General features: G+C 40.6%; 3 protein-coding genes across 3 annotated transcripts; 1 reads left to right on the top strand and 2 right to left on the bottom strand.

Moving 5' to 3' along the window:
• Positions 1-2,152: 2,152 nt before the first annotated feature.
• On the bottom strand, positions 2,153-5,605 carry EAE98_002579 (uncharacterized protein; the record flags this gene model as incomplete). The annotated part of the gene is made up of 1 exon (XM_038950199.1): positions 2,153-5,605. The coding sequence occupies one exon, from the start codon at positions 5,603-5,605 to the stop codon at positions 2,153-2,155; it is 3,453 nt and encodes a 1,150-aa protein (XP_038813938.1).
• Positions 5,606-7,890: 2,285 nt separating this feature from the next.
• EAE98_002578 (uncharacterized protein) lies at positions 7,891-8,606 on the bottom strand (the record flags this gene model as incomplete). Its single annotated transcript, XM_038950198.1, has 3 exons — positions 7,891-8,283; positions 8,367-8,443; positions 8,504-8,606. 3 exons carry the CDS (start codon positions 8,604-8,606, stop codon positions 7,891-7,893), a joined length of 573 nt encoding a protein of 190 aa, XP_038813937.1.
• Positions 8,607-13,650: 5,044 nt separating this feature from the next.
• EAE98_002577 (uncharacterized protein) lies at positions 13,651-15,966 on the top strand (the record flags this gene model as incomplete). Its single annotated transcript, XM_038950197.1, has 4 exons — positions 13,651-14,404; positions 14,483-14,695; positions 14,782-15,015; positions 15,067-15,966. Exons 1-4 carry the CDS (start codon positions 14,123-14,125, stop codon positions 15,964-15,966), a joined length of 1,629 nt encoding a protein of 542 aa, XP_038813936.1. The 5' UTR covers positions 13,651-14,122.
• Between the last annotated feature and the right edge of the window lie 1,131 nt (positions 15,967-17,097).

Genomic DNA, 17,097 nt, shown 5'->3' with positions numbered 1-17,097 from the left:
TTATTTAAATTTTATTATCAAAATACAATATAATATTAATATTATTTGTTTTCTCATGTAAAATATATAACAACTCGATAGAAAACAAATAATATTCAATAATTTTGTATAATTTCATAATAATAATTAATAGTCTTTGAAAAAATATTCTATATATCTAATTAAACATTAATATTCAATATCTAATATAGATATAAATTTTATGTAATTTAGTTTTAAAAACTATACTTAATACTATCTGTTTTATTATATCTTGTATATAAAAGAATTATAAAAAACATATAATATTAATAAGAAGTTTATATTTTAATAATAATACTTAATTAATAAGAGTTTCCCCTTTATAATTTATTAATAATATATTTTACCTTTTAATAATAATATTAAGTAAATTATTAACTTTATTTGTTTTTAAAGAAATACAGAAAAAAAGAAGAAAGAAAACAAAAAAAATGTATATTTTAAGAAAATGAATAAATATTAAATCTTTTTCTATATATCTTATAAGATTTTATTGAATTAATATTAATAATTATTTCTTTTATTTAATTTTCATTATTAGAATATAACATAATATTAATATTACTTGTTTTCTATCTATAACATATAAAAATCACAAAGAAAACAAATAATATTCAATAATTATTTATAACTTTATAATAAATATTCTATATGTTTAATTAAATTTCAGTATCTAATATCCAAAATAAATATAGCTATTATTTACTTTTTTATTAAAAGATATATCATATATTATTTATTTCATTTGATATTATATATAAACACAATATAAAAAAACAAATAATATTGATAAAACATTTACATTTTAATAATAATATATAAATAATAATAATTTCTCCTTTATAATTTAATATTTCATATATTAAATCTTTAATCTAAATATCAAGTAAAATATTTAATTTATTTGTTTTTCTCTAAATTAAATATAAAAACATAATTAAAATTACACAATATTATATAGAATTTTATAATAACAATTAGTAATTATTTTCTATAAAAAACACATAGATCTTATTTCATTTATTCTCAATATCAATATTCAGTATTAATAATATTTCTCTTTTTATAAATTAAATACAAAAATCATATTAAAAATATATAATATTTTATATATATCTAACGTTTTATAATAATAATTAATAATCCTTTCTATATATTCTATGTACTTATATCTAGATAATATAAATAAAGTTTATATACATATAAATACTTAATCCTTGAAATTAACAAACGCTTATTTACATACAATCTTATTATTTCAAATAGATAAAGTATCTCTCGATTATACTCTTAATCCTCAAGCTGACTTTGATATATTAGAGAGAGATTGAAATTTAAGAATTATATTAATATATAGATATTATATCGTAATGAATAAATAGATTAAAGAGTAAACCTTTCTTTTCACTAACTAATAGAATGTATAGTAGAAGAATTAAAAATATTATAAGCGTGATAATTATCCCGGTAGAGTTACGGTATACTCATTAGAAGAATCTCTTTCTTCTTTACTTGTTATTAATTCTTTATCTACAGTAGTCATTACCTATACAATATTTATTTTATTACAATAAAGTAATAAAGTATTATCCAAACCCAAAATTAGATTCAGACTCAGACTCAAACTCAACTCAAATTTCAATCACAAAGTCACATCAATAAAACTCAATCACCATACACTTCTCATACAATCCTTACAAACTCCTCGTATATGAAATAAATACAGAGATCGATATAGTACTCACTGTGTCGACTATATACTCAGAGAAGGAAATCCTCAAACTTTGTATATTATATTTGTATTTGTATTTATCACTATCACTGTTGTCTTTACAATTCACGTCATGTTATCATTAGGAAATATTTTAGTTAATTGTATTTTTTATTTTTTTTTTGTTGTAAGGGGATTTGAAATTGTAAGGGGATTTGATATGAGGGAGGTTGACATGAGGAAATTTGACATGAGGAAATTTGAATGTAAGGAAGTTTGACATGAGGAAATTTATTCCGAGGAAATAGATTCGAGAGAGATTCGAAAGAAATATAAAGTAAGGAAATTCAAGTACGAATAAACAAATAGACAGAAAATAAGAAATAAGAAATAAAAAACCTACCTCTTACCCACCTAAATCTAAACCGTTCCAAACCCTCCCTCATCACCTCTCTGCCAACTATTTTCCGGCTCCGGGGCCGCACTAGTTGTATCTTCCTCTTCTTCCTCTTCTTCCTCTTCTTCCTCTTCTTCCTCTTCTTCCTCTTCTTCCTCTTCTTCCTCTTCTTCCTCTTCTTCCTCTTCTTCCTCTTCTTCCTCTTCTTCCTCTTCTTCCTCTTCTTCCTCTTCTTCCTCTTCTTCCTCTTCTTCCTCTTCTTCCTCTTCTTCCTCTTCTTCTTCCTCCTCCTCCTCCTTCCTCTTCTTCTCCGCAGCCTCTTCTCTTGCCTTCAAAATCTTCGCAATAGCAAACTCCATCCTCCTCTTCTTCTCCGCCTCTATCCGCTCTATTTCCTTCTCCATCTCCTCCTCCTCCTCCTCCTCCAACTTTCTCCTCGCTCTCTCATCCGCCTCCCATATATCCCTAAACCTCCTTCTCTCCGCTATCCTCGGATCCCTAGCCGGCACAATCGCATTCGGATCCGTCTCCGGACCAAACACCACCTCCCCGGGACTAACATCCTCCTCGACCTGCACCTGGGTTCTCGCCGCCGCCGAAAACGGATTCTGCACACCCTCCGGCTCATACAGATACTGAGCATCACCTCTCCGCCAGAGCTCCAGCATCTCCAGCGCCGTCAGCGCAACCCCCTCATCGGAACTCGCCGCCAATCCTTCCAGTCTCACAATCTCCCCTTCGGCGAGTTGGCCGCGCCACCAGCGATCGTCGGCCGCTTCGAATTCCTCCACGGTGTGCGCGCGCGCGGGAAAAAGTCCTTGGAGTTTCGTCCCGCGGTTGCGATGATCGATGGTGAAATTGTATCCCAAGAGACGTTTCTTGATGGTCGGCGACACTTCGTACAATTGGCGGCCGCGCAGCATGCGTGCGAGGCCTTCGGAGCGAGGTAGTAGTTCGTGGTCCTCGCTCCAGGGTTCGCCGATGGTGCTTTCGAGGGCGTCTGTTAGGGCGGCGGCGTGGTATTCGTTGATGAAGGGGACGGGGCCAGGATACGGGTTGCGATTAGGATCCATTCCTGCGCCTGAAGGGGCGTATTCGAGGAAGGGGGAGGAGGGCGCGCGGAAGAGGCGGTGGAAGGGACGTCCGAGGAAGTTGGATGTGTTGGGGGCGAGGGCTTCGATTTCTTCAGGGGTAGTACCTTGAAGGAGATGCGAGTGTTGGTCTTGAGTGCGCTTGGTGAATTTGACAGCGCCGGGGAGAGCGCGGAGAGGAGGATGACGAACCGGTTTGAGATATCCAATCCCGGGTTTGAGATTACGGATTAATTCTTCCTGGCGTGTTTGCTCTTCCGCACGTTTCTTCTCTTCCTCGAGGACTTTCGTCTCTTCGCTTACCTCTTCTCCATCTACGCCTCTCCATCCCTCTGGCTTCCACACTTCTTCTTCCTGCGGCCCCAAGTCCGTAAACTCGGGTTTGGAGCCCGCGCTTCTATCGCTCGGGGCTCTCTCGCTTCCGATATCCATGCTACTCTTTTTTCTATTTTTTTCCGCCTTCTCTTCAAACTCTCGTTTTCTCTCCTCTTCCTTCTTCACCGCCTCTGCTTTCCCTCTCTTATTCTCCTCCTGCCAAAATTTCGCCGTAAACGCGCGAGCCTTGGCGGCTTCGCGTTCATAGTGAGATAAAGTGAGGGAAACAGATTCGGTGCTAGAATTGGTACTTGAAGAGGAGGAAGAAGAAGGGACTCGGAATCCGGTGCGCGGGGTGGGAGTAGGTTTCGATTCCGCGACATCTGGTTTCTCGGAAGAAACATCAGAAATGGGTATCTCGATTGCCACTCCAGGGTTCGGACGCGTAGGAAAAGATTCTGGAGAGTCGGATTTTTTGCTAGATGGATTTGCTGATGAGGGTTCGGGTGGGGGTTGGGGATGACTTACCTTTGTGGAAGGAGAAGAAGAAGGATCGGAAAATCCGACATCGATGTCGAATTGTGATAGATCAACTGGTGTTGCTACCACACCTTCTGGTTTCTTCTCTTCAGGTTTCTCAACCGGTTTCTCGGGAGTAATAGATTTAGGATTGAAAGGATCGAAACGACCTGATTTCGAACCCGAAGATGATTTTGATGAAGGTGAAGAATTATCATCTTCTCCATCATCATTATTATCGTCGTTATCGTTATCATTATCATTATGATCCTCATCAACAGGTATAACATACTCGCTCGGAGCCTGCGTATACCAATGATTATAAACTCCATTTTCCAACCACCTACCTTTTCGATTCTCGTAGTACAGTGCCGGGCCCTCTAGTTTCAAAACTCTCAGTAAATCCACCAAGCCACACCACTCCTCTCCAAAAACAGGTCTATACATAACCCCACCGGGTTCATATCTTCCTCTCCCAGTAATCCTCTGATTCCTCTCCCCTCTCTCCCACATCTCCCCCTTCACTCTCGAAAGCAACTCCCCAAACCCCCAAGGATCAGGACTCCGCGAGTACACCACCAACCCCACCAAAACCCTCACCCAATTCCCCACCACCTCCGCATCCAACGACGCCTCATGTCCGCGAAACTCAATCGTATCCGGCAAAACCCTGTCGCGCGGTCTCGTCTCCGTTCCCATGCGATCAAAATTCCACGCCGTCTTATGTCCCACAAACGAATGCGCACCTGCGGCCCCCTCACTCGCCACACACGTACGAAAAGCATCTCTGCTTTCGCACGCTAGCAGCGTCGCGATGGTTTCGAGCACGCGCGGGGATCGATTAAAATCCTGCTTGTATTTCCACTGGAAATACGTGTTTCCGCGGAAAGAGACACAATGATCGTTTCGGGAATCGATACGATGTTCCGGGTGAATGGAATCGAATTGCGGTTCGAAGGCTTGGATCATAGCGCCCAGACGACGGAGGTGCGGGAGGGTAAATCCCTGCGTTCCGTAGCCGACGTGGACGTGGAGACCGCATGATTTGTTGACGGTGACGAGGTAGTTTTTGCGCATGATTTTACAGAAATCGGCAATGTCTCGGAGCGCATCTTCGCAGTAGTAGTATGCGGGAGTGCGGACTTCGATGGGGTAATAAGTGTAAGCTTGCCAATCGGCGTAGGCTTTTTTGTGGCGACGGTGAGGGGGTTTGGGAGGCGTGATGGAGCCGTCTCGAGTGATTTCCCACATGGCGAAATTGGAATGGGCTTTTTCGGGTTCGGTGGGGAGACCAATGGAGGCGAGACTACGTTTGATGTGTGCGTAGATTGACCATTCGTTGGCCCAGTCTTCTTTTCCGACGGGGATTCGGAAGTAGGCTGGTGCGTTATCTTCGGGGGTGGAGGGGAAGTAGACAGTTCGTGGATCGGAGGGGTTGGGGTTTTCGATAGAGGGTTTAGCGAGAACGGCGATGAGGAATTCGAATTCGATTCCAAAGGAGGGGGTGTCGGGTGACACCGGGGTCTTCTTGGGGACGTGTACGATATTCATTTCTGCTTTGTTTATGTAACTCTATATATGTGTATGTTTTGTAGTGATCAATCTATTGATCGTGTATATCTATAACTAGTGTAATGTGAGTAGGTGAACTAGAATGTGAACTTACTAGTACGAATTGTAAAATGTAGAATAGACCAGCTAATTGTAATTTTAGTTATAGTATTTAGATATCAGTTCGATTGATAGAAAGATATAATAGAATGACTGTTGTGAAGTTATCTTGAATTCTTGAGTGAAGAAAGGGGGACAGTCAAAGTTTAAGTACTCAAATAAAGATGATGAAGACAATGGCTTGTGAGGAGAGGATAAAGAGATGAATGAAGGTTGAAAGAGAGAGAAAACAAGATGAAAGATAGATAGATATTCATTGTTGATAGACAAAGGTATTAGTAGGAAGAGATCCATCACTCACTAGAGAAAGATGGATAACTTTCCATTGTCAATGGACAAAGACATCAACACAAAGAATCAATCTTGCTCATGAATCCCTTTTAAAGAACAAGAAATCCGGGAAGAAATCCCAACTATCAAAAATGAAACTATTCCAACAAACCCTCAAATCTCTCTCCATCCCCCACAAACAAATCCTCATCTTCCTTCTCTCCTTTACTTCCCTCCTGACCATCAAACAACTCAGCCATTCCACACAAACAATCTCCATCGCTGCAACAACCCCCCACAAACAACCCCCACAGGCAACTTTTGCCCCCCAAGAAATCCCCCCAAAAGCCGGCCCTGATTCCAGCTCAAGCGCAGCCTCCACCCAAGCGCGCCCAGCCCAAAGCCAACACCGTCAAACCCCCAAGAACAAATCTCCCAAAGTTTATCCAACTCCTCATAAATAATTCTCTCCTTTTGAATCCTCTCCTTCCCTTATCACAATTATTCAATCATTCAATATCTTAACCACTAAATATTTCAACCCTACACCTCATCTCCCTCTCTCAATCTCTCAATCTTTCAATTTTTCAATTTCTCAATTTCTCAATCTTTCAATCTTTCAATCTTTCAATCTCTCAATCTCTCAATCTCTCAATCTCTCAATCTCTCAATCTCTCAATCTCTCAATCTCTCAATCTCTCAATCTCTCAATCTCTCAATCTCTCAATCTCTCAATCTCTCAATCTCTCAATCTCTCAATCTCTCAATCTCTCAATCTCTCAATCTCTCAATCTCTCAATCTCTCAATCTCTCAATCTCTCAATCTCTCAATCTCTCAATCTCTCAATCTCTCAATCTCTCAATCTCTCAATTCCCTTTCCCTCTCCCACCCCTCATCCCCTCATCTTCCCCCATCTTCCCCCATCTTCCCTCTCCCTCTCCCTCTCCCTCTCCCTCTCCCACCCCTCATTCCCCCATCTTCCCTCTCCCTCTCCCACCCCTCATTCCCCCATCTTCCCTCACCTTCCCTCTCCCTCATCTTCCCTTCTCCTCCCTCATCTTCCCTTCTCCTATTCTCCAACCCTCCAACCAAAAGAAAGTATCAAAACCCACTCCCCACCTATGTACCTACCTACCTCCCTACCTATCTACGGAATCATATATATCCATATATATATGATATGGATATGGATATACATACATATAAGTCCTCAATGGTAATTGTAATGGTAATTGAAATAGTATACCCCATTTACCTTCCTTTCCTCCTCCCCCACGTAATATCTGTGAAGTATAGCTTGTCTAAGAACAAAGAAACCAATAGAAAGCATATCTCGAGATTTCATTGAGATTGTGCTGAACACTTGTTTGCCGTTATCATTACAATCCCCAACTTGATCTTTCGTAGAATAAACAAAACAGTATCTTACTCAAAGCAAAAGATAATCAAAAGTTTCTGACACGCACAATCGCATTATTGTATATACTATGCTATGCTACGCCAGTCAGTATATGAATATGGTATGTATTGAAGTCGAGCTCAATCAGCTACCATTCTCCAATCTCATCTCAATCATTAATCATCCCCCTTGACCGTTATTAAAATATCTGCTATAATAAAACCAGCAGCTCAGCCACTTCACACATGCCTTCAAAGACATTTAATGGATATACATCGATGTAGAAACGTGAAAACCACGAGCCATAAACACCAATGCTAATCAGAAAAAGAAAAGGGACAACAAAAACACGCGCTAAAAGCAAAAACAATGAGGTGGAAGCGTAAAAATTATACACATAATCATCATCGGATGATTCAAAAAAAATCTCATGCTCTTTGTAAAGATACAAAGAGCATGGTAATTATTCCCAAATCCATCGTCCGAACTTCCTTTTTAAAGCATCAGACCAAAGACAGCAGCAACACCTGCCGCGAAGATACCGGTACCATATTCACGACCAATGTTCAAAGCTGAAGCGGCGGCAGAAGAGGTAGCAGCGGCAGAAGCGCTGGTAGCGGATGCAGCGGAAGTACCAGTGGCGGTTGCAGAGGCGGTCGAACTTGCGGAAGTGGTGGCAGGGGCGGTGTAGTTATCTGGATCCAATTGACCGCAGTTCTTTGCTTCGGTCTCCCTGCAAAGCTTTTGAGCGGCGGCATCGTTCTCACCTGCGGCGATGCAGTTGGCGAAAACGGTTTCGCAAATGTAGGTTGGCAAGGTTTGTGTGTAGTATTGAAGACCTGGAGTGGATCCGTTGGAAGAACATGTGCAGGTGTAGTTCAAGGAATCCTGAAAAGAATGTCAAGTCAGCATGTGTGAAGCATTCAACTGAAGATCGAGCGAGAATTCTAGTGAGAATGAATTTTACTTACAGTGTCACAGGAATTGGCATCGACTGCACCACTACATAAAGTGCCACAAGTGTTGATCTCGGCGGTACACCATTGAGCTGTGATTTGGTATCAGTATACCTTAATTCTTCAAGGCATAGATTCACAAGAGAACGTACATCTGGTAACGGCGTCAATAGTGCTTGGTACAATGGTATCGTTGGAAGATTGAGCTGCAACGAGAGCAACGATGCTAAGACCGACGATTGACTTGATAAACATCTTGGTGGGAGGTGGTGAGATTTTGTTGGGAGTGTAGAACGTTGATTATTAAGTATTCGTAGAAAGGTTGAAGATGGAGAGATTGAAGTTATTCGGAGATCTTTTTATTGGACGATGATGGGGAGAGAATATGGATTGTTGAGATTTATTAGAAAAAGATGGAGGAGGAGGAAGGGAACAGGAACAGGAAGAGGAATTGGCGATGGAATTTATTATTTATTAATCGATTAATTAGAGAAGGTGGTTGGGGTGCAGTACGGAGTATGTATTTGATTTTAGAATTTATCGTGAAAATGTATTGGCACTGGCTCGAATGGGAGGAAATGCAAAGAGGTGAGTGAAAGTGAATAAAAGTATCTAGGACCTCTACCTAGTCGTAATTTATTAGGCAAGTACTAGGCAAAAGTACCAGGCAAAAGTACCAATGGCAAAATTCCAAAGGTAAAAAGATCCCAAAGAGGTTACCATCGGAGAATACCAGGGTGAAGATAGGTGGAAAGCGGGAAAGCCATGATCGTATTGGGTTAGACGGTGGATCCATTGGTAAGGTGAGGACGAATCAATGGACTAAATTGTATGACTAACTGAGATAAGGTTAGCTCGTCAATCTATCTGGATTCTCTCCACGTCAATCCTTGCTCATGTGTTGCATTAGCTTGAGTGGTTTGAGTGGTTGGACTGTTTTTTTGCTGTTGACTTTGATGATTTTGATAACTTGAATGCCTTTCGGTACCTGTCTGGCGTAGCAGATATGTTGCCAAGCTTATCTCCTACTAGGTACGGTCACACGTTCTTCACCTTTGATCCAATCAACCAATCAACCAATGAGAGATGAAACTCGTGTTGTTGTCATTGTTGTCATTGTCGTCGCTGGCTGGGGATTTTTAATATTACTGGTACGATACACTTGCCTGACTTGTGAGTTTCCTTTCTCGTATTTCATTTGACCTTACTCTCCTCCTCGTTGTCGTCGTCGTCGTCGTCTTCTCTATTACTAATAGTTATATCTTCTTTTTCGGTACCGACTTATTCAATACCTACTAGGTAATAAGTACTATCAAAGTTACAATTAAGTACACAATAATATATAATACTCCCCCTCATCTCATTCCCTTTTTTTCATCAAGGGGGTTCATTCTCGGTACTAAACTCAATTAAGTATTGCCTTCGGAGCAAAATGGTAAAATGGAGTCTTGAGATCCGTGACCTGGTCAAAAATGAAATTACTTTGCAACTTTTTCTTTCCTTTCTTGAAGTTTCTTCCCTTTCTTCCGTTCACTTCATCCACCCTTCTCTACCCTTCCCTTCCCTTCCGTTCCCTTCCCCCCCCCTTCCTCCTTTCTTATCGCATTTTTATCACTCAAGAGTCAAAATTCCCATCACAACCAAATCGTTCCTGATTTGAGACGCTAAAAAGCTTGTTCTTTTCATTCTACAAGGATTCAATTGATTGCCCGTATGAGTTAAAGTGGACTGATTTGAACATGAACAACCCAAGTCCATCTAGTATCTTTTTTCTACCTAATAAGTCATTTTTCCTTCCATTCTTATCGGAAATGATTAATCGCCCGCCCTAAAAAGCATTTGGTCTTACCAGCATTCCATCCTCTCTCGATTGAAGTCGTTGGTGTTTGATGTTTGATGAATGTGAAATGGTAAGTGAGTGAGTGAGTGATCAGCTTAATAACGCTCCGCTGGGCCACTGCCGTGGAGGCTTCTTCGCTTCGCTCTGATGATCGGATCTGATAGAATCTGTACTCGTACTCTGTATTCAGCATCGTCTCAGCATCCATGGTCATTGGTTCAAGAGCAATATGTACCTTGATTGTATTTTCACTGAAGCAACCGGGAAGCTGCTCACGGCAATTGTGGCTACTCGAAGCTAATATAGATTGGGTTAGATGGAAAATATCCACTTCTTCGCGACAGTTACACCTTTTCCTCTGTTTACATCCGAGATCTCTTCAAAGGTACAACACAACTTACACAAGACTCTAGTAAGTACAAAGTCAAAGTCAAAGTCAAAGTCACAAAGGGTACAAATAAATGCACAAAGGGATGTAATGTCATCAAATACGACCCTTCCTTATTTTGTTATCAGTGAATGGGAATGGGAATGGGAATTCTTCAAATATCTTTACGGTATTTACGGTATCAAATACATGATATAATCCCTAGTATAATTCATGGTCCTCTGCTGTCTTCTCTCTATTGTAAGCTACCCTAGTACCTATCGATACATTGTGTACCATCGCTTCTTCAAACTCCTTCCCTTTGAAGCTCCTGCTGCTCCACTCAAGCTTCACTTCTTCACAAACATCATGCTTTCCTTCATTTCTACCCAATACCCGTTTCTCCTTTTCCTTACACGGTTAACTTAACGCTCGCCAAATCTACACCGATCGTCAAACAATCTGCATAACAATATCATTCATCTCAAACCATCCAAGATAACCTAAGAAACCTCTTTCAAGTTCACGGACGACTATTTTCTTTTCCTCCGAATCAAGAAGCTCGTCCCAATTGACTAAAAAGCTAGCTCAACGGACCATTTCCGTTTAGCTGGATACCATCTTAGTTTCGTCGGGCTCTTCCTCAAGACTTACAGTCACAGACTCACCACTCACCACTTTACTGTGTCTCCATGACAGAAAAACAATGGTAACGATTAAAAATTAGCGACACTTGGTTTTTTTTTCCGGGACCGGTAGCTCCGGATGTTCGGCGTAATCTTCGTTCATTCGTCAACGGTGAGTCAAAAATGTTGAACTCCTCGATAGAGACGAACGAGTGCCAAGACCCACATGTGATCTACGAACACATGATTAGGAGGTTTTTGAAATTGAAATTGCATTTTGGCGATGAGGAAAGCTCTTGGGCATCATTTCAATCTTGAAAGTGTTTTGGAATTGGAGACTTTGTTCTTCTCATTCATCTTGACTGTCCTTCAATTATACCTCGGGCTCGTGTGGACCTGAGTACGAGGTATTAATTTGAGTGAACTCAATTTCTAGCGAGGCCTCTTTCTTAGACAAGTTCAAGTATCAAGGGGGAGTCTCCTGAATTTTTACAACTTATCCCATCGACTGACTTAAGATCACGTATGAATGAGAGCACCAAATCAAGAAGTTTCGCCTGAAATGACTCAAGCACAGGTCAAGGTCTCCTTATCATACGAAAAGTCAATAGCCAAGGGTAATCAATAAAGAAGTCTCCTGAGCAATTGGTCCAAATAAGTTTGTATACTCAAATCGCTTTGCTTCCACTCCTTTTCGTCGCTTTCTCCTGGCAAGTCCTACTTTCAGTACGCCTCCTGTATTCGCAGTTTCTTTTCACAATGTTACCCCCATACCATTCAAATTACAACACCACACCCTCTTAACTCCTTTCCCAACAATTCCCGGCCAGGTATCATTCAAAGATGTTCATTCGAAAATTCTTAGAACAACTTTGTCTTTGGCTAAATCATCTTATTTGACCTGCTGAATATCTTCAACTTTGTGGTATTGCCCCCAACTTTGTTATTCACTGCTGCACTAATTTTGGTTTCAATATTATTTGCAAGATTTGTCGAATCCCAATCTATCTTGCTGTCTGAAGTTTGGGGGTTGCATGGACGGACGTAGGGGTGAGCAGCAAAGAAAACCGGAGACGCAAAGGGAAAGGAAAATGTTAGAAGAGGGAGTTAGGACTGCAAAATGAGTTGATTGCGGGGAGGGATGCACGATCGTTTGTTTGGTTTTACTCGAACCGAAATCCGAAGAAAGCCTGATTGAAACCGATGATGTGTAGTTCATCTCCTTGTTATGATTGTTGTGAACGAGTGTTTCACTCTGCATCTCAACGTCTATTGCTTTTGTGTTCGAAGTGTCTTATCTTTTGTTGTCAATCATGGCTCGATCATCCTTGATTTGTCGAGAGTTTTCGAGATGATCAATTGTGATATTCATTGAGTTTATCATGGTTTGATCCTTCAAAGTCGTCATTTCACATCCGGCTCGCAATCCGAACCACATCCCCCTTTGCCCACCGCGATATAATAATCTTCCAATTGCGCGAAACAGTCACTGGATTCAGACATTATATTATCGGTCATAATTTGAACCTCCCTTCCAAAGACCTTCATTGTAAAGCCATCATATTCTTCGTTGGCAATGAAGTCTACCATCTCGATGTAAGATGAGGCCAATTGTTTGATTGTTTCGTGATCTAGGATTTTCCTCAGAGATGACGAATTGGAATTTTCTCTCAATATGCGACAGAAACCTACCTCTTTCCTTTTCGTCATTATATGACGATGGGAAAACCATCAAATTGATCTCCAGCCGTCCTGCACATCGTATATCTCTTTTTGTCAATCGCAAATTCTCTATTTATTGAGAAAATTATGCGATACTTTTAGTCAGGGCATGAAAATACTGGTCGGATAACAATTGCGACCAATTTAATGAAAAGAAGTCTGCCGCGTGTGCCATGAATCACAAGTTTATGTATCATTAAGCCGCTATCTAGCACTACCTAGGTGAGGTTCCCCACACACTAACATTCTTTCCCCAGATTGGCATAACTGAAACATGTTTATATCAACACATACCTTGTGCGTATTAACCTTTTTGTTCTTAATATATGAAAGATCATGTTGTCTAGGAGATTATGGACAAGGGTTGAAGAGGGGATGAAGGAAGGGCGAGGCGAAAGAGAAAGATCAAGAGCAAAGCTCTGATCATAGTTTAACTGCCAAACTTTAAGTAGGTATTGGCACTAACTAAATGCACCTACGAGTTACCTACGAGTTACCCACTTCGAATAAGTTGACATTTTGACAGATGACGATACTGCGGGGAGAACTTGTCATTGCTTTTATATTGCGGCACATGCTATCTAGAGTATCATGAACAGGAGGTGAAAGAAAGGAGACGAAAATAGGAAAGGGAGAGAAAGGCTTTGGTTAAGGAGGGTACGATGCTTTTCGTCAACTATTTGGAAATAATTCCCCCGAGGTTGATGAAATTTCAAAGTATGTATACCCATATATTTCCTGCGCTTTCATCAAATTAATAAATTTGACAACTTTTGATTGTTCGTACGGTTTGATAGTCCTTTTTTCTGGTTAATTGAAGAGAGTCGCTTCTGACAGGGGAGAGGAGGGGTTTATAATCCGTGATTTTCAAACGCTCAACCGCAGCTCGGAAGCCGACTTCCGTCTTCAATGTCAATCGCCAATGAAGATGTAAGAATTAAAGCTTAATTCATCAATCCATGTTCGTCATAGTTTTGCACCGATAACACACGGACTGACTTTACAATTTCTTCGGCACTCGTATCGAAACTCTACTTCATAACTAGACAACAGTATTTCTTACTCTCATGAGCTTCTTCACACAAGTATTTTGGTGCTAAATATATTAGTCACTAATTCAATTGATCGAATCTTAATATTATCGTCGAGTAGTGCTATGAAGATGATATAAATATTCTTTCTTCAACTATCTTATCTTCATATCCAAACAGAAAACATGATTCGGACCTCCGATCTCATCATCGAACGGACCCCGCCATTACCACAAACGAACGATAATGAGACGGCGAAAGATGGGAAAGAAATGGATTATTCTCAAGAATCCACTTCAATCAATTACACCATTGAAGAAGAAAAGAAAAAGAGATTCTCTATGATTAAGGAGAATAGGATCATGAAGTTTTGTTCGAGTGTGGTTACTTATATGCCGAAGAGATGTCGATATGATGTAGATGACCCGCCAAAATTCAGTTTGTGGATGAATTTGCTTTTTGCTTTTGTGAGTTTTACTTCTTGACTTCTTGACTTCTCAATGAGAGGTTATGGTCTTGTAATCTTGCTAATACAATCTTCATAGGCGTGTACTTTCACGGTGGCAAATCTTTATTATAGTCACCCTATCCTCAATATCCTAGCGGCCGAATTCAATGTCACCAATGAACGTGTATCAATTATTCCTACGGTAATGCAAGCAGGCTATGCATCTGGACTGTTGCTTCTATGTCCTCTGGGAGACATCTTTAAGAGACGTGCATTCGTACTATCATTGGTATTTTTTACTGCGACTATGGTACGTCCACTTGAAAAGACTTTTATAAATAATCTTCATAATGAGGAATTCTCGATGTGCTCTTATACTGAGGTTAATCATAATAGTGGCTTGGTTTATGCATCACCAACTCGTTTCCTGTGTTTGTTGGAATATCTTTCATCACAGCACTTACTACGGTTACTCCACAACTTATGCTTCCTTTAGTAGGGGATCTAGCACCGCCAAATCGTAGAGCAACTTGTTTGGCTATTGTTTCTTCTGGTCTACTACTTGGTTTGCTGATCGCTCGTTTACTTTCGGGTATTCTGACACAATATACTACTTGGCGAACCATCTATGTAGGATTCCCTTCCACACATCGCTTATCGTATTCACTAACAATTTCTCAGTGGTTTTCCTTCGGTGTCCAATATCTCATCTTCATCCTTCTCTTTCTTTTTATGCCGGATTACCCAAGCACCAACCCCGGATCTTTCAACTATTTCTCCCACCTACTAAGTATCCTCCGCTTACTCTTCAAACACCCCCTCCTAGTCCAAGCATCTCTCATTGGCTTCTGCACTTCCACAATCTTCACCTCTTACTGGACAACCCTCACATTCCTCCTCTCCTCCCCTCCCTACTCCTTCTCCCCCGTTCCCATTGGTCTCTTTGCCCTCATCGGCATCGCCACCTTCATCCTCGGCCCCATCTACTCCCGTCTCATCATCGATAAATTCATCCCCCTCTTCAGCGTCATCCTCGGTCTCCTCTACTGTCTCATCGGCGTCGTCATCGGTACTTACATTGGAAAATTCACCCTCGCGGGTCCGATTCTCCAAGCCATCTTCATGGATCTCGGGATCCAGACAGCGCAGATTGCAAATCGGAGCGCCATTTATGGAATTGATCCAAAGGCGAGGAATAGAGTTAATACGGCGTATATGGTGATGGTTTTTTTGGGGCAGTTGACAGGGACGGCGGTGGGGAATCGATTGTATGCGAGAGGCGGCTGGGTGGTGAGTGGGAGTGCGGGGGTGGGGTTTGTGGGGGTGGGACTGGGAGTTTGTTTTTTGAGGGGGCCCTGGGAGAAAGGGTGGGTGGGGTGGAGAGGGGGGTGGGGGGTTCGGAGGAGGGATTTGGGGAGAGGGGGAGAGGAGAAGAGAGGGGAGGAGGGGGGAGGAGTGGATGGGAATGCTGATGAGGGGGTTTTGGAGATGGGGATCGCTGAATGGAATGGAGAAGTTGGGGTTGTTTCTTCAAGGGTGAGTTCTCTACGGGAATCGAAGGTTGAGAGTTTGAGAGTTTGAGAGGTGAGGGAATTGGATAGGTAGAAGTACAGTTAGTGTTTTTATTGCTTGGTTCTTGAATATTAAGATAAGATAAGATACTTGATATCTCGAAGTTCTGAGATTGAGATTGAGACTGGATTATATGTATGAATGGATTTTTCAATTTGATATGATGTGATTCGATTCGAGGTGATAAGATATAATACAATATAACATGATAAGATGCTCATCAACGAGGCGAAATGAGGGATGTAGTAGAGTAGAGTAGAGTAGAGTAGAGTAGAGTAGAGTAGAGTAGAGTAGAGTAGAGTAGAGTAGATATAGAGAGTAAGAGGTAGAGTAGAGTAGAGTAGAAGAGTATAAAATATAGGGGAGATGGGAGTAATGAGGATAAGAAGAGAGAAAGATATAGCGAGACGGCGAGAGGAGCTACCGAGGAGAGATATTGTAGGGTGAAATGTGACGGGATGGAGAGAGTAATAATAATAATAATAAGAAGAATAAGAATAAGAATAAGAATAATAATAATAATAATAATAATAATAATAATAAGAATAATAATAATAATAAGGCACCTTTAAGCCTAAATCTACGAAATCTACTAAAGCGACTAAATCTACTAAATCGAATCCCCTCCCCTTTCGAATCCCCTTCTCTTTCGAAGCCCCTCCTCTTTCTAATCCCCTCCTCTTTCGAATCCCCTCCTCTTTCTAATTCCCCTCCCCCTCCCCCTCCTCTTTCTAATTCCCCTCCTCCTCCCCCTCCTCTTTCTAATCCCCTTCTCTTTCTAATCCCCTCCTCTTTCTAATCCCCCTCCCCCTCCCCTTTCTAATCCCCCTCCTCTTTCTAATTCCCCTCCCCTTTCTAATCCCATTCCCTTTCTAATTCCTTATCTCTCTTATCACAAGTTCTAATATTTGAACCAACTAAAAACATTTATTCAATTCTTCAAATCTTCAATCTTTTCAATCTACTCTCTAATCAATTATTTCTTTTATTAATTATAACTTATCAATATAAAAATTATATTATTAAAAAACTTTCAATTTATAGAATCCTAAAATTCCTCTTGATTTCATTTTATAAATTCATTTATTCCCTTTTATTAAATATCAATCCAATATTATATTATAATATTCCCGCACAGAC

This window comes from Botrytis deweyae (genome assembly GCF_014898535.1).
Source record: "Botrytis deweyae strain B1 chromosome Unknown BDEW_004, whole genome shotgun sequence".
Taxonomy (NCBI): Eukaryota; Fungi; Ascomycota; class Leotiomycetes; order Helotiales; family Sclerotiniaceae; genus Botrytis; species Botrytis deweyae.
Note: the sequence above shows the minus strand (reverse complement) of the source record. Positions and strands in the feature narration are given on the sequence as shown.